The following is an 18,349-nucleotide window of genomic DNA, read 5'->3' as shown; positions in this document are numbered from 1 at the left end:
TGGTTAGCACCCAGCATCCAGCCAGGGTAAACCCATGGCAATGAGCTAAAGAAATTTTTTCTTGATGAAATTTCTAAAAGACCTATCAAACACAGATCACACTCAAACTCAGAAAGAAGTATATGAGATTCACTGTCAAATAAAGAGGTATTAAGTATTGATCCATTCTGGTTGCAGGGTTTTTTTTCCAGTGTCTTTATTAATGATTTGTATGAAGAAATACAAAATGCATTTGTTAAGCTTGCAGAGGATAAAATTTTAAGAGGACTGTGTGTACTCTGGAATATATTTTTTAAATACATCACATTTTCACCAATGTACTTCAGGAACAACTTGGATCAATTGCAACATATCCAGAGGAAAGCAAGGAAAATTGTCAGAATTGAGGCTAAAACATTTTCCACAAGGAAAAACCGAGAGAATCATGTTTCAGAAACAGAAGTGGAGATAAAAAAGAAATGTAACAACAGTCTTCAGTTACATAAAGGATTGCTTTAAGGAAGAAGGGAACAAACTGTTCTCCAGGCCTACTAGAGATAGGACAAGAATGAGTGGCTCTAAATTATGCCAGGGAAGACTTCGGTTAGACTTTAGAAAACATCTCCTAATGATAAGGATAATTAACCAATGAATATATTACCTAGGATGTGACTGAATCCTCTTTAGAGATTTTTAAGGACAAAGAAAGATATCTGTCTAGAATTTTTTAAATGTACTGTATATTATTATATTATACTTAAATATACTTTTTATTTTTTGGGGGATGGAGGGTTAGAGAGGAATAGATGGAACTATTTCTTGAGTTCCCTGACTTACTTTCCAATCTCTCTATCATTTCTGTGAATCACACCCAAGAAGAACTCAGAACACAGCCATAGTTCTAGCTTCCACTCTGTCAGAGGAATTGGCCAGTTTGTATGTGCTTTTTGTTGAGAATTCTGGCTCCAGCTCACACTGTACAAAAAATCAGGGGTGCAAGTGATTCTGTTAAAGCTCTGGGAGTTCTATGCTGACCAAAATTTGAAACAAAACTGTGTGTTAATAAAAAGGTAATAAACACAACAAGGAAAAATGAAATATGCAAAAGTTTGAAAGCTTGTAGTTATTGGTGGAATGTATGGTCATGCATCACTCATACTGTATATTTCTTTTATGGTTTTCATCACTATATTTTCTGGATTCATCTCGACAAGATTTGGCCAGATAAAATAAATGGTAGATATTTTCTCTAAGCCTCATGTCCAGACTCCTTCAGTATTCATTGAAGAAACAGCACCTTTGAGATAGATATCTAAGACCAAAAAAAAATGGGTTTTTTTTATGGGTCACATGTCTCTCCTTTGCAAGCTTGGATGATTAACTTAGACAACTACTCTATAAACAGCTAGAATTAAGCAAAATTAATCCAGTCCTGAATTTTAAATATATATTGGCTTATCCTTAGCAAATGATTTATTGGTCATTCTTCATTTCTGTGTGAAGAATCCAACTGTGTGTTGGATTTATAAAAATCTTACTAATACTAATTCCTATAGTTGGGAGAAGATTTCATAAAGTATCTCCACCAGTGGGAGCTTTTGGAATCATAGTAAACCTTGGGAATGAGATTTATTGCTATTTGAAAATTAACTGTCCCTGAAAGAGAAGCAAATTAATTTGCATTTCAGTAGCGTGCAGCCTATGAGCCCATATAAGTCCATCTTTGGAAAAGGCCCATGTTTGTCAGAGATGTTTTCTATGCCTGCAGTCATAACAAATATATTGCATATGCTGTTTCCAAGTTTATTAATTTCTTAACATACTAATTCAGTACTGTTAGTCTGCTAACCATAGTAAAATACAGTCATAATATGTAAATACTGCATCCTCTTCATTGCAGAAAATTAGTAAAAGGTTACTGGACATAAGTTCCAAAATAAGAATTATTACTGGGGTGCTAGTGTTTGGAGCAGACAGCCACTTCACTGTCTGTGTCCTGGCAAGCCATCAGGAATGATTGCTTGTGCTTAGAGGGTTGGGGAAATGGTTTCCCAGAAGGAAAAGGCTGCTGTAAGATGAAAGTTATTGAAATTTATTATATCACTGTAATTGATCACTGAACTATTTTCTGGTGAAAGCAAGCAAGCAAGAAAAAAAAAAAAGAAAGAAAGAAAGAAAATGAAAAAGAAACAAAAAAGGAGAAAAAAAGGAAAGATCTACATCCCAGAAGAAAAAATAAGTCAAGATGGTAATCCTATATCTCTTCAGTTTATTCTGAACATGCTGAAGAGATACAGATATCAAATTTTACTTTTTATTTAATCTGAAATAAATGAAATCAAATCATTTCCTGCTGAAATGAAATTGGTTAAGGGAAAGCCTAGCTGAAGACAAATAAAGAAATCTAAAAGTCTTAAATTTTAAAATCAAAAATATGCCTCATTATTTGAGCTACTTGGGTGGAGGAAGGTTGTGTATAGGCTCCAATTACAGGAATGTTGCAGTGAGTAGGAGGAAGCCTGGACTACGAAATTGCCCATTTTACACACTTTGGCCTCCAGAAGATATCTGACTCTGAACAAGTACTAATATCTCTACAGCACCAGGTGCACATATGCTATTACTTTTTTAAGGCTGATCCATTTTTTGATGAAAAAATGCCAGCAGGTTGTGGAATGAGGGAAGAAGGCTTAAAAAATCTGGGATTTTGTTTGTAATATATTTAACTGTAGTATCAACCCCAATGCATAGATTTCTTGCAATAGGCATCTCCAGCTTTCATTTTACAGGAAACAGATAGAGTAATGTTTAATTTTCTTGGGGGGGAAGGGTGGGGTGGGTGTGGTCATGGGTTTTTTTCCCAGCATTACGACTGCGTGTTATCTTTTGAGACAAAAAAAAAAAAAAAAGAAAGAAAGAAAAAGAAGAAAATAGCAGTATGGTATGTCATCACAATTCTACTTGACCAGACAACAGAAAAGCAAGGAGACAAGGGCTCAAGAAAATAAAATCTTTGCAGGGTTGCCCTTTTGCTGATTTGGTTCCAGTATATTGAGGTGGAATTGGTATTACTAGTCCTTAAGCAGTTGTTAATAGTATCTACATTTAAGCAATGACCTATAAAAATGAGTTGGCAGACTTCTCATCACAAGTCATTTGAGGAAATCTCCCCAGAATACAGTCCCCTTCTTGCATATTATGTCCTTGCATCTGGGAAGGACTTAGTTGAGCTTTCAGGAGTTCTGTTGGTGTTTTATTTAATTCATAGATTTTTTAATTGGAAAAAAAAAGGCCAGGTCTGTAAAGGACGAGGAACTTCTTGATACACATTTCCAGGCTTCAAAGTTATGCTTGGGCACAACCATTTGTCTTTTTTAATATATGAGTTGTCTACATTTCAAGGTTGAATTGGTTGATGAGGAAGGGTCGCTATAAAAATTTGTGAAAGAATTTAGCTTACTTTTATATATTGGCATAGTCCTAAACATTTTGTTAAATAGTAGTGTTTAGAAAACATATGGATTGTGCAGCTCAGCAGATACGAGCTAGCCTAAGGAATTTTTTGTTTGCTTGTATGCAACCAATAGTGTTTCACAATAAATGGGAGGGAATGTATTCCAGAAAATTAATCATTCATCTGTCTGTAGCATAACTGAGGATAAACAGCAGGTAAACAGAAAATAAATACCTTTTTAGATGACAGCTATAATATTCATGTCTACTGTCTTTACTTGTGCAAACATCTTTCTAAAGATTAGGAATTTTGCTTGAATAGAAATACAGCATTCAGTTTCTGAGAATTATCCCAGGTTACTTTTAGAGGTTTTTGCCTTATAAAATGTTTGCAGAAATCAATTTTATTTCCTTGTCAGCTGTAGCCAATTATTTTAGACAAATAAGCATTCTCCGCAGCATGTCTAATTTTTATCCAACTGAGCCTATGAATGCCTTTATTCATTCTGTGTAAACTTCATCCTTGTCAGTCTGTTACATTAAAAATTGTTCCTGCACACTGAATAGATGACCATGCCACTGATGACTTGCACAGGGATTCTGAAATCTTCTGATGGAGAATGTTGCACCATATCCCCTTAGTGCTGTTTAGCTGTGTTGTGCCTACTTGTGAAAACGTTCATCTGAGTGTCAGCTACCAACAAGAACCTGCAGTAGCTTCAAATACCTAAATGAAGGCAGTTGCTAATGAAATGTGGCAAGTGAAACCTTGATCCAGGATAGAAGAAAAGGCTTTCTATGTGTTTGTCTGATATTTGTCATGCTTTGCGCTGGGATGAATTACTAGCTTGATCCAAACACATCTTAGTGAAGTTGTCCAAATGAAATAAGAAAGGAAGGAGGGAATGTCAATTGCTGTTTCAAACACCATTCATTCTGAATCAAAGAAAATGTTAATTAGTGTCAGGAAGCTGAATTAAGTAAATGTTGACTGCCTTGGTAGCACAGATCAAGTCAAAGTTAGAGTGTTAAGTGAGGTAGGGACCCCTGTAACATTGGAGTGGTTTTAATATATGTCTATATATGGAAATGAATAGGAAATGAAGCAAGAAATACAATGCTTGGGAAAGAATCTCGTCATGATTTGCAGAGATAATTACAGGCAAAAAGGAGATTGAATATAGCAACAGGAAAAGCAGAATAATTATGCAGCAATTAGCAGGAAAGCTGATGGTTCTTTGAAAAAAAATAACAGTCATTGGGTTAAAAATATATGCTGAGTGCAGAAATGTTTTAATACTTGATGCATTGAGTATTTGAATTCATTTCCTGCAATAAAATTCTGTTTCATAAAATAAATGTCTCATTTATCTTTAAAAATATGTCCTTCATTTTATGTATTTATTATATTTGTTAGTATTTTTATCTAAAATATGTCATCTGAATTGGGGGGAAAAACCTAATAAATGTTCATTTTGGAGTGCTGGTGCATAATGTCAATAAAGATAAGAAAATTTATATTTTAAGTTAGTATTTCAAAGACTGCGTATGTTATAGGAGCCAGTAGAAAAATAACTAGTCCTGATTTGCAAGAAGATTAGTTTCTCATATGTCAAAAAAGTCACATTCTAATAAAACTGTTGTCTAGTTTTATTTGACTGGAGGCAAACTCAGATTTCCACTGTGTTGTAGGTCTTCTGCTAATTAGTTAGTTAGCAACCACACACCCAAAAGTGCTCTTTCTGAAATGTAACTTACTAAGATTCTTCTTGAAATCTTTGGGGATTTCTCAGTTCTTTTACGGGGAACCTGCCATGCAGTGGCATCTTTAAGTGCATTAAAATGACACCTGAGGGTCACTGCACTCATGCATGGGACACTCTTGCTGAAGAGAGAAAGAGGCTACCACTAGGTAACCACATCACTAAGGAAGATTTTTAAGAGGTGAAATCTTTAATTTAAAGCTAGTGGGGGAAATTCTGCCAGCTCATGAGTTAAAAGCCACAATCCTGTTGTGGTTCTAGACAGGAGGAGCTTCTCTGAATTGTGTCATTTTTATGAACATGTTATTGAGAAACATATCTGTCCTTCTGTTCTTTTTGTCTTTTTTAAACATCAGCTCTGGGTGTGTGGTGTACAATCTTCATTGCTTTAAAAAATTCCCTGCTTATTCTGGACGAAGAATAGAATAATACATGCTTCCTGCTTCATGGGTTGGTTGAGCAAGTCAAGATGAGGTTTGCAAGCTGTCCTAAGTCATGTCATAATCTCCCCTGCTGCCTCTGTACTGCACATCCCCAGGGGAAAAAGAAAAAAAGAGCAGGAAGAAGGTGAAGGGCTGGTGGTCCAGGGCAGCCTGAGACTGCCCTGCAGGTTCAAGGGGAGACCTCTGACAGGACACTGCCTTTCCTATCTGTGAATGGCCTCAAAGACCACAGGAGAGCATCAAATACTGGTACTGATAAAGAGCAATAGTCCTGCCAGTAGTAACAGTTAATGCTTCTCTGGTGCCCTTCATTCAGTGACCTCTAATCTCTTTGCATACATTGATTCAAGCTGTATGGGAGCTCTGAAATAGTTCAATATAATTTCTATTTATACATATATACTGGCATATAATTTATAAGTATAATTAAATTAAACAAAGAATTCTCACTCGGAAGCATTAAAAGCTGCTTGGATTAAGTGTTGTTATTAAAAAAAGAAACCCAAACCACAGCATTTGAATGGTTTTCTGGTATGCAAATACTTCTGCTGAAGCTGAATGAGGAGGCTCAGATTTTTCCTTTGCTGTGTCCGGACACAGAAATTGTACAAAACTAATCTGAGAAGCCGAATGCTTGAGTGTAAGAGTTTGTGTGTATGAATCATATGAAGATTATCCATAATGCTCAGCATTCTGATCACTCCCAGCAATTGTAAATTTTGTTAATTGCATACTGTGTGCTGATCATGACAAGCAGCATAGGTAGGATTCAAGTATTCTCTTCTTCCCTTCCTTGCAGGAGCATATGTTAAGAGACATAATATTGATTAAGGACAATTCCTATTCAAAAAACGCAATGATTGTGTTACTAGTGTATTGTGTCCCTCTCTTTTAGGTTATTCAATACTTCAAGCAATTATGGAAAAAGCAGGACAAAATAGCTGGCAAGTCAGTGCCATCTGTGTGGAGAATTTTAACGATGCCAGCTACAGGCGGCTTTTAGAAGATCTGGACCGAAGGCAAGAAAAGAAATTTGTAATAGACTGTGAAATAGAGAGGCTTCAGAATCTCTTAGAACAGGTAACACCTGCTTTTAATGTTGCTGTAAACATGTTACTAAAACTCTAGATGAGATTGTGTTTTGTTTATTTTGTCAATGGAAGTGAAATTGATTTTTTTTTTTTTATTTCATCAGCCTATATTTGTATGTCCACTTGCCTGTTCTGCTCTCTTTTCATCTACAATACTTGTCTTAGCAGCTGGCATGTCATGGCAGGGAGCCTCTCCTTTCCCCCTCAAGACCTTGGTGGTGAAAGGTGCCAGCAGTCAGGGCAGCTGCACATTTGGTCCCACTTCCCAGCACCTCCCTGCCTGATGCCTCCTGCATCAGGGTCAGAGGGCTGCTGGAACAGCATGGTGTTGTTGAATTGCCAGTGTGTTCTTAGTCTGTACCTTCATGGGGGTAAAGCTTTGCTTTGTTTGAGGGGGGAAAAAGTCTATTTTAAATCCATTACTCTTTCTGCTTGCCAAATAGCAGAGGTCGTGTATTTCTAGCCATAAAAAGCTTTAAAATTATTGTTGCAAATATTTAAACTGATAGTTTTATCACATTAGCACAGGGTATTTAGGAACACAAAGAGCAGTGAATAAAAGTGTTATTGAACTGGGAAGAGAAGTCAGGTTCTTCCATCAGCTATCCATGGAAACATGCTGCTGGGGAAAAAAATACTGGGTCAGACAGACTTGCCTCCACTGGGTAATATCTATACCAGTGTGCAGAGTGAATATCAAACCATGCTGCTCTGATGTGTCAAATCTATCTCTATGCAGTGTTTATGTGTAAACTGTTTCTTAAATAATGGAAAAAACAAATGATGCTTTAAAAGAAAAAATTTGCCAAATGACAAGAAAACAACTTACGGTGAACTATCTGCATCTCTTATGATCCCACATATTACATTGCTGTGGTGCAAGTTTACTGTTGCTGCTGCAGGAATTGCAGGGAATGAATGCCATCTGCTGGTGCAGGACTCTCTGCCACCACTCTGCTTCTCTTGGTTAGTGTGTTAGAGAATTTTGAAGATTTTGTTGCAAAACCATTCATGATACATCTGCCTCTGAAGTCACTGAAAAATGAAATGTCATTTTTCATACAGAAATTCATAAAATAGCACTCATAAATGCATAAAATAGTACTCAATGTCATATATACATCAATTTTGCTTTCACTGGAAGGAGGTAAAGAGAGAAACTGAGAATTAATACTGTGGCTGATTTAACAAGAACTTTTTCTATGACTATTGCCAAGAAAAGAACAGACAATGCTATATTGCTACAGATACTCATTTGGCCATTGTATCTTTCTTTATTCTGAATGCCATTATGTTTTAACATATCCTTTCTACAGCTTGTAATAAAATCCTCCCACAGGTCAGCCTACATTGTAGTAAAACAGAACACCCATACGAGGGTCTCCTAAATTACATTCAGAAAAACAATTTCTCCCTCACTTCTGTGCGTGCACATGATGTTACCTGATTTCTTTTACATGGCATGCAAATGTGATAAAGAAAAAGTATGTTCTGTTACCACAACTCTTGAAGTACACCCACCATCCTGTGGAGGTGCTCCTACTGACTATCCACTCATTTGCAAAGGAAAATGAAGTCACTGAGTACATGTTTGGATCTCACTGATCTCACATGTACATTTTATTTTCATCCAGGAGCTGCTACTTATTTTCCTTCTAAATGGGCAGCTGCATAGTCAGTTCATACAGGTCTGGATTTTGCATGCCTAAAATCGGTAGCTAATGCAAGCATGTTAAGAAATAAAAATGGAGTTTGTGGCCACAACAGGCTGAATCAGACATGGTGAGTTTGTCGCACACCTCCACAGGACAAGCCTTAAAGCTAATTGAGGTTTTTCATTAACTGCACAGGGAGAGTTGAGGGTAGGAGTTAACACCTTACATGCAGCATACTTGTATCACTTTTAGGAAGTGATTTATCTGGCTACTGTCTAATTTTGGGTGGGATAAATTTTACCTAGGAAGTGAGCTTTATTTTTACTTGTACTTATGTTATTTGCTCCTAAGTGTAAAATCTGTGCCCTAAATCCATGCTACTGAAGTGAAAGAAACTGGCTCGTGGGCTTACAGATTTTTTGTTCACTCAGTAGTCACTGTCTATACATATCTAACATATACATATCTATATTTGCATGACCTAATTAAATTGGAAGTCATGTATATGCCTGGAGATTCTTTCCATCCTTCTAAAGTACCATCACTGTAAAAGCAGGAATGGCATTAGAGCCAGGCTAGAGAAAGTGTTCATAAGAGTTGCAGCTTTACTCTCCCCTGTGAAGGTTCTGGTCTTCCTAGGCAGGCTGACCTACAAATGAGCCTGAGGTGCTGGGTTGGGGTTCCAATATGACCCTCAAAGACCAAATGCTGCCTTGAGGATGGGCAGTCAGAAGCAGTCTCAGAAACAAAGGATTTAGTTTTCAAAAAATGGGAATCAAGAAATTAGCAAAAATAAATTAGCCCAGTGTAGAAAATGCAAAATAACAGCTATTTGTAAAAAATCATTGAATTTTCCCTTTGCATGGGGGCTTTAATAACCTGTAGCAGCCAGGTAAGGTGGCTTCACAGCTTCACAGATGGACTAAAAGTTGGCGTGTTCTTCCCTGCATACACGGAGGAATTGATTAAGCTTCAGTGAGTCTAATTAACTCAACTTCTTTCCTGCCTAGTTCTCCTGTAATTGAGAGCCTAAGTTGTGACTATACTGTAATACTTTGCAATGTACAAGTAAATGTTCTGCAGAACATTTAGGAAAAGTAATTAAATCTCAGTAATGAGACCATAACTCAAACTGCTTTGCCCTTAAATCTGCGCTAATGAAGGGAGGGAAACTGGCTTGTGGGCTTGTGGGTTTCTTCTCAACTGACTGCCCATGTACATACACATTCACACTTCTCATGACTGTGTATCTCAAGAAGTGAAGACTGGAGGCTTTTCCACTGGCTGTGTTGTCAAAGTGAGCTAATGTGCTCCTCCCCTGCCCACGCCTGCTGCCCACTTAGCTGACCTGGTGTTTTCTGCTCGCTGCCCTCTTCACCTGCCAGCAGAGAAAAACAGCACCTTGCTGTTTCCTCACTTCTTGTACAACTTTATTGTCACCATTTCCTATTTCCTTTTGTCCCTATATTTCTTAGTTCATTAGTCTTTCTCATATATTTTCTCCTCTCCATGTACGTCAGTGTGTGTGTGTAGAAGTTCCCCCCCCACACACACACTCTGTATCTGGGACTTGTCTTCACAGAAGAGTTCTCTCCTAGAGCCCAGTGATGTATCTGAATTCCAGAATTCCAGACTCCCCCCATGCACAACTAAGGATGTGCATTTTTTATCATGAGATCTTCCTTTTAAGTTTTATGTAGCTGTGATATTTTGGGCAGGGCCAAGTCTGTATTGCTTTTTGTGGTGAAATACAGAGAAATGGGGTTTGAATTTTGATTTCCATTCTAGAAAGGAATAGTAGGGCTTCCGTTACATTAAATCTAGAAGATGGATTCAGCCTGCACTCAAAGGTTTGTGTCTGAGTTGCTTGGATTGCTCCCTCTTGTCTTCATCTCAGCAAAGGTTTCAGATCTCATCTCTGAAGGATATTCTGAGACTGTGATGGTTTTCTTAACAAAGCTGTGCTCATCTTCTTTGGTCTTGTTCACCCACACAAGACTGACTTGGAGGTATTTGGGAATATTTTGCTTGGTTTTGGTGTTAGTGTCCATGGCTCAGCTCAAAGTCCTATTTAAACATAACACTGAAGCAAGACATCCATTTCTGCACACTTGAAAGAGTTGTTGCCTCTATGATTAGTAAGAGAGACAGTGTCTTCAGCCTGAGTCAGCAGATCTCCACCTACACTTGATCATCTGCTGTAACTTAAGCCTACCAAGATAATTTTAGATCCTTTTCATCCTTTATTCTCAGGATGGTGAGAGAACACCTGATCTTCTTAACAGCTTAGAACAACCATAACCAGGAAGACCTTTTTGTTACCTGGAAGTGAAACTCACCCTTTACACTCCTCTGGCAGATCTTACCTGCATCCTGGGCTCTGAGAGACACCACACAAACACCAAGACTATTGCCAGAACTGTTTTGTTTACTTGCCCCCTTTAAGTGGTGCACATGATTTGCCTTTGAGAAGGGCAAGCAGGCCTGCAGACATTTTATTGACCAGTGTAGTCCTGGTGTGTGGCTGGGGGTGGTGTGGGGCTAGTCCTGGACTGTTCCCTCTCCATGGCCTCTCAGCACAGCCTTGGCAGTGCTGGTCCTTGGGGCAGACCCACAGTCTGTAGCACAAGGGAATTCAGTGCTTGACATGACCACTGATGCTCACCTGCAGAGATAACCTCAAACTGGTGTGTTTCACTGCTGAGCAGGAGCGCCCAGAGCAGTAAAATAAGATGGAAAGTAGGGAGCAGGGGGGTTGGAACTCAGTAATCTTTAAGGTCCCTTCCGATTCCAACCATTCTGGGATTCTGTGATCTTACAAAGATCTATTCCATGTCAGCTTTCCACATAGCTTTCAGAAAGTGTGTTTCCATTTTGGAGAAAGCACATCTGTACTTAGTGATTATAGAAAATTTCTTATGCTTAACAGAATGTGTTCTAGAACCTTGTAAGTGATGTCACTAAATCTGATTCCCAGTTAATTTACCTAGTCCTTTGTTTCATCTGTTCATACACAGCCATAAAAAAAAAGTGCAACAAATTTTCAATTCAAAACATAAACCAGGATAGTCCTTTATTTGTTTGCATAAGTGACTAGAAACAGAGGCAAAGCCCCATTTTCCTACAGGCATGAAATTAGGGGTCTTTTTACCATTACCTTTACAGATTACTGGGACAAGACAGAGAAACGGAGCTGAAACAAAGACATAGAAAGATAAAATTATATCTCCACAGTTTTATGTAACAGCTATAGCTTATATAGCAGAATGCATTTCTAGTGATTCATCTTCTGTCAAGGACCGTTGTGTCCTTGTTTACTGACATCCCTTTTTCCATGGCACTTTCAGCAGGTGGTCTTTTAAAAGCACAAAAATATTCTGTTTGAATGAAAGGATGAAAGTCAAGGAAAGGGATGGAAAATTCTTTGCTTCTGTGCCTCTTCTTTACAAGCAGTGTTTCTAAAATGCTCCCATGAATTTAATACAAACAACTTTCTGCTTAAGATGAAATGAATGCTTGAAGCCCATTGTAAGATGATTTCCAGTTCCTTCCAACTAAACCACTAACACTGGCAGCAAGCTGTACTGCATCTGAGCAGCCCAGGCCAAAGGAGTCATTTGCCACATACGGCACAGCAAGAAACACACAACTGTTCATTGAGAGTTTTTCCTTCTCTTCTTAGCCTTTCTTTTCATTTTATTTTTCTTCCTGCCTTTTAAAAAGAGTGTATCTGTTTGCATTTTTGCTCATTCGGTGAAAATCAGAAGTCAAGTCAGCCTAGGGCTGAAGGGTATTTCTACTAAAATTAGAAAATTATTACTTTAAACTTATATGTATTTACTGAATTTCTATCTGAAATGCAGAATCCAGGCTTCAAAATAAATATGCTAACAAAAGCAATGAGGGTTTATTTATTACTGAGAAAGCTCAAACAAAACTAATGCCACACATCTGTTTAAGCTGAAGTTATGAAACCCCAAGTCAGGCATCCCAGTCTAACAAAATCATTATTTTTAATTTTTTTCCCACTGAATTTTATTTATATTAATATTTATTTATCACTTAATTTATACAAGTCAAATCTGAAACAATACAGAAACTAAATATAGCAGGTGGAAATGGTGTTCAGAAGTACTAAAACAAGTGATCTCCCACTGGTTTTTTATTGACTTTGTTTTTCTCCTAGTCCACCTCTTCCACAAGCATCATAAAATTTTTCTTCCCAGATGTGTACTTACTGAGCAAGAAAGAAAAGGCAATTGCCATGGCTAATCAAAGAATGTGTGGAAGGTGTCAGTACCCATGTGCTGACTGGTAGCTGTCAGACAGGAGCTGTAAGTGTCCAGGTGCTTCCTGTCCTTTTGGTGGCTAAAACAGATGGGTCTCTGTTCTCCACGCAGCAGCCAGGATTAATAAGAATTGTACAGACTTAATGCCTTAGATGTGTCTTAGAGATATTGTCTTCCTTTCAAATATAGCTGAAATATGTGTTAAAAATATTTTACTGGAAAATTAATAAACAGACCCAGAGACAGCTCAGTGGCAGAAAAGTGATTTCCTTAGGAATGATGACAGAAAATATATAGCTAAAACCACACATTTAAGGAAATGCCATGGTGCTCTCTCCTATGTTGTACTTGCATTTAATTAGTTGGGATACTTTACCTTCAGTAAACACACACTGTAGATTTCTTCCATTATTTCTTTGTTTGCTGTTTTGCAAGCAATGCTGAAGTGTAATAAAACAATGTGGTCAGATTTGAAGACTATCACAGAAAATAAATTTGAAGATTTCAATGAAAACATATTTTATTTGTTCAACCACTGTATTGGTTCTTTTTACTTCTTCAGAGACTAACAACCCTTTTTACTGGAGAGGCAAACTGTCATTTGCTCAGCCACAGCTGATATCACAGCTATTTCTTATACTTTATTCAGTAGTCAGAAATGGGTTCAGGTATACAATGCAGTCAATTCTCCAAACAGATTTGATAGTTACACTGAAAAGTGTAAGCTAGGAGTCATTTAGGTCATGAGGAATAATGTTATTAACTATAAATATTTTAGCCCTTTTCTTCTGGTCTTTCAATATTTTTTCTTGTTGCTGTTAATCTATACCAAAAAGACATGCAAAATGATGTAAGGAAGATTTCAAAAGCTTGAAGTGCTGAAATTGGAAGTTAACAGTTTTGTTCACCTGTCCCTTTTTCTGACAGAATTCTTGTTGTCATTGCATATTAAGCATTGCAGAGCAAATAAGATACCAGAAGGAAAAAAAAAAAAAACTGGACTCCTAAATTGGTGATATTTGTTTTCATACAGATTTTGGAGCTGGTTTTGAAATTCAGACTGTGAAGTACTATCATGAACAGTTCTATTTCACAAACTAAGAGAATAATTGGGATTGAAGGTCACCTCTGAAGATCACTCCTGGTGCCCAAGGGGGCAAGCTTAGATCAGGTTACTCATTTGGCCTAATTTTGAATGCATCCAAGGATGGAGATCCCATAACACTCTTATTTCCTGTTTCATTACTTGACTACCTCAGAAAAAAAAGAAATTCCTCATGTCTAGTTGGAATTTCTTGTGTTGCAACCCATGTCCCTTGCCTGTAATCCTGTCGTTGTACACCTCAAGGGAGAGTCAGGTACCCTCTTCCCTCCACCATCCCATTGGGCATTTATAAATAATTGCTAAGATCTGCCTAAAGTATTTGTTCTCCAGGCTGCTCCAGTCACAACTCTCTCAGCTTCTCCTCATATGACAGAAGCTTCAATACCTTTTGGTGTTTCTCTGGACTGTTCCAGTGTGTCCATGTCTCTTTTGTGCTGGGGGCCCAGCCCTGGGCACACCATTGCCGATGAGCCTCAGCAGAGCTGAGCCCAGGGGCAGAATCACCTCCCTTGCCATGATGGCACTGCAGTTCAAGAGGCTGTTGGCATTGTCTGCCATGAGGGTGCATGACTGGCCCATGGGAAACTCAAACCAGAAGCCCAGGAGCTTTCTGGCAAGGCCTCTTCCTCTCCAGTGTGTACCCAGCCTGTCCTGCTGTGCTTGGTGAGTCAGGCTGAGAGTCAGGCCATGAAATAAGGCACAGATGTACACAGATGAGCTCCTTTGATTCACAGCACTCTTTTTACACACCTATAGACATCTCTTGAGGTAGATATACCTTATGAGTGACTGAACTGTGTATCATCTTGCACTGAGCCTTGCAAACCCGTAATGTGCTTGCATGAGAAACAGCCAGAAGGGATACCGCGGTGATCGGATCAAGCTCTGTGCTATATGGTGTGACTGCATCTAAAAAAGTCCTTCAATAAACAGATGCCTCTCCAGAATTTTGGTTCTTCATTCTCTGCTACTGAGTAGTCTGCTTCTTCTTCCTTGTTTCTGATAGCCCTCTCAGATTTTTACCAGAAATTCAATTTAATTGTGTCTCCATAATGACCTTCATGTGAAATTCAGCAAATCAAGCTGAAAACACAAGCTAACTGTAATTGCATTTACCTACCTTTATGTTTACTTCCTTCTGAAAGAGAATATTGCTACTCCTCATTTCTGTTTTCTAGGGCTTTTCATATGCAGTAACGTGTCAGTGTTTGTTTCTATATTTATACAAACAGATATGTCCATAAACACATCCACATGGTGAGGACTATATTCAGAAAAGAAATGTTTCTCCTTTCTGCATGAATGGCAATGGATTTCCTCTCTTCTTCCATCTGTAGCAGCACCGTCCTCTCCCACTGTCTCCATCTGACAAAGTTGAAACCTCAGCATCCTTTGTGTTCAGAGCCTTCCAGTGTCCACTGTGAACAGCATTTTCTTCTGAATTTTGCAAAGTCAATCAGTTTTGCCGTCAGAGATCATCAGTCTACCTCCTGGTGTACCAAACAGGCTGATTCCAGTCAGTTTTTTCCTTCATCCTGGTCTCCCCAGACCATAAGAATTAAATAGGATGTTTCCCAGTAGATGAGCACTTTTCTCAGCTCTGTCAGTGTTTTGTATCATCAAGATCAAGCCTCATTGCTCATCCAGGGCTTATTTGCCTTTAAACACAGAGGTGAAAACTGTTATGGAGCATCTGGCACAGATTTAATGCTTCAGTGTACACAGCTGAACTGATACATAATAGTAAAAAAAATTACCATTGCCCTGTGTAGTATTAAAATTTACACATGGATGTAAAATTGCCACAAAGTACTAGTATCATTAATCTTGTAAAAACTGCAAGCCAATAAACTCTAATTAATAATAGCCAACAATTGTTATTAACAAGCAAAATAGGGAAGTAGCTGCCCAGTGTCTGGAATGCTGTTCACAGCTGTCTAACTAAATCAGTTGTTCAATGTGTTGCTTGACACCGCTGATTCCTCAGCCTTAAAGAGCCTTGAGATATGTTGCTGAGAAATATCATGTTATGTGTTTGCACTGGAAGCCAAATCTCTCTGATAGACAAAATGGAGCAGATTGACACAGCAAGAATTAGTAGTAGTAGTAGTAGTAGAAGAATAATTAGTAGGACTAGTAATAGCAGCAGTAGTAATACTAGTAGTAGTAGTAGTTAGTATTACCATCAAAATAAAAGCAAATAAATGTGTGTGTGGAGAAAAGTACAGAAGCCAAGATATCCCCCTCCTTCTTCATCTCCTCTCAATTTGTCTCAGGAGTGCTAAACTTGAAAAAGTACTGTTTGACAGTGGAATTTCTCTAAATTGATCGAGTTGTCAATTTGGCTGGTTTTAAAAGCATTTTTTTTCTCGTCTTAGTTTCCACTGTGTCTACTAACTGAAGATAGCACTTGTCACTTTTGCAATTAATTCAAGTTAATAATAAATTAAAACATGATACTTTGCAATAAATTGCAACATAATACAGGAAGGCAAAAATTAACCAGACACATGAGTTACACAGAGTACTAGCTCCAACATTCCTGCTTCCCTGTTTTTCATGAGCACAGAGATGTGTTGGCACAAAGGATCACTACCACAACACAGATCAGTATTTATCAAGAAACAGCATGGCTTTTACATGTAGTTTAGTGGCATAATGTAGATTTCTTTATCTCTTGTTTCAGAAACAGCATGGACTGTCTGTATTTTTCCCCTAGGTCTATTAGATTTGCATGAATAAAATGCATGTTTAGTTGTGTTCTCACAGAACCACAGGAGCAAATTATTAGCCAAAAAATTTGGCACGTGCACTGCACACAGTAGTATGGGCTAGTAGCAGCATTGTTGGACTTCATAGCACTTCAGGGATGTCGTAGCAGCTCTCTGCATATCTCTGTCCCAGAGGGAATGGAAGATTCATAAAGTGCCTTTTCTTCTTCATTCTTTATTCTCCATGCCTTTTTTTTTCTTTCCCTAGAGGTCTATGGAGTTGCTTCTAAGCAACACTGGCATGTCAATGCAAAGTGATAGTTCTCCTTGAAGGAGCCAGCCGCCAGCACTGCCACCAGCAGTTTCCTCACCCTGCAGAGCCAGGAGGAGCTCTGCACAGGCTCCTCTCTGTGAAGCAGCTGGGATTTTGCACACAGTCCCACACTGCAGAGTAATAAGAATGCATTTTGTTACTGCACCACACAACTGATGAGGTTTGGACATGAGAAATAAGTTATTTCAGTCACTGAAAGAGCAAATAGGCAGTAGGAGACAAAGGATGAATATGAATGATTTAAAAGATGTATGAAGTGACCTTCTTCTTACACCATTCATCTCTTTCCTCACTTCCTTTTTCCTTACAAGTCTCCACATCCTATTTAGGATAGGGGTAGGCTTTGAAGGCAAAAAACTTCAGCAGCAGAAGGAAGCAAATAGCTTTCCTCAGGGCAGTGGTTAATGACCTCTGAGCCACCTCTCCAGGTCTTCTTCCCCAGTAGCTTCCTGCACTGAGCAGGGCTCTCTGCTTTGCCAGCTGCTGATAAGCATGGGGTCTGTGTGGGAAGCATCATTCTCTGCCCAGCCATGAGAGGGGCAGGTGTGCACAGCCCTGTTCCAGCTCAGCACCTGCCTTCACAAGAGAGACAGAGCCACATCTGCTTTGTTTTCTGCCTTTTTAGCATCCTCTCTAATGGCTGTCCACCCTTTCCCCAATAAGAATGTCCTTTTCTGAGCACTAGTTGTTAAAATTAGGCTTGTTTCTCAATTGCTTTTTTTATGGCTTTGTGAAAGATTTATCCTGATTTCAGATATTGTGTAAAATCCCACTTTAGTTGTGGTTTATATCATCACCATTTCTGCTGCAATATTTCAGGTCAGGTCTCAATCTTCTGTCTTTAACTAGTCTCCACTCTTTCTATATTGCATTAGACAGCCTTCATTTTATTGCAGGTGTTCTTTTTCTTAAGGCAGTGTATTGTGACACAATACCAAAGAGGAAAACCTTTGTTAAAGTCCAATTGGTAATGCACAGCTATCACCCTTTGAAGAGATTTAACTGAAAATAAGTCCTTTTCACTCCAGCTGTACTGACCTTCATCTTCTGTAAATCATAACGAGGGACATTTCATGCTACAGAAGCTAAGCATTATTTTAAAATGAGTTATGTGCAATATCCATTTCACAGTAGTAGAGAACAGAAGATGACCTGGGGCCAGATTCTCTGTTCAGATGCTGATGCAAGTTTGCAAATGGTTTTATCAAAGTCAGTGACCTTGCCACACACAGGAAAAAAAAAAGAAAATAGTCAAAGCAGACACTGGTAGCCCTTCTTTCCAATAGTGGAACAGTTTCTGAATTTCCGAACCAGGCTATTGTTCAGCTAAATTGAAAGAACAGTATTGTATCATAAAGTCACAGAGTTGTGTCAAGAGCCCGAGTTGGATCTCACTGGCCCTGCTTTTATCAAACTTTGAAGTCAATGTAATTCTAGTTACTTTTGATTACCACTGGCATTCTGAAATCAGAATAAGGCATTTTCATAATTGTGTTATAGTAGATCAGCAACTAAAAATTCTCACA

General features: G+C 38.3%; 1 protein-coding gene across 9 annotated transcripts in view; it reads left to right on the top strand.

Annotated features, from left to right (window-relative positions):
* Positions 1 to 18,349, top strand: part of GRIA4 (glutamate ionotropic receptor AMPA type subunit 4) — a 215,964-nt gene that overhangs the window by 119,082 nt on the left and 78,533 nt on the right. For all 9 annotated transcript variants that reach the window (XR_008536163.2, XM_077173949.1, XM_054654005.2 and 6 more), the window contains one exon: positions 6,534 to 6,718. Coding sequence is in view for 8 of the 9 variants with exons in the window: in XM_077173949.1 (XP_077030064.1) it covers positions 6,534 to 6,718 (185 nt within the window). In the remaining variant the exon portion in view is untranslated. The remainder of the gene's footprint in view (positions 1 to 6,533; positions 6,719 to 18,349) is intronic.

The sequence above is a fragment of the Agelaius phoeniceus genome, chromosome 2 (assembly GCF_051311805.1).
Source record: "Agelaius phoeniceus isolate bAgePho1 chromosome 2, bAgePho1.hap1, whole genome shotgun sequence".
NCBI lineage: Eukaryota > Metazoa > Chordata > Aves > Passeriformes > Icteridae > Agelaius > Agelaius phoeniceus.
This window is presented reverse-complemented; position numbering and strand designations above follow the sequence as displayed.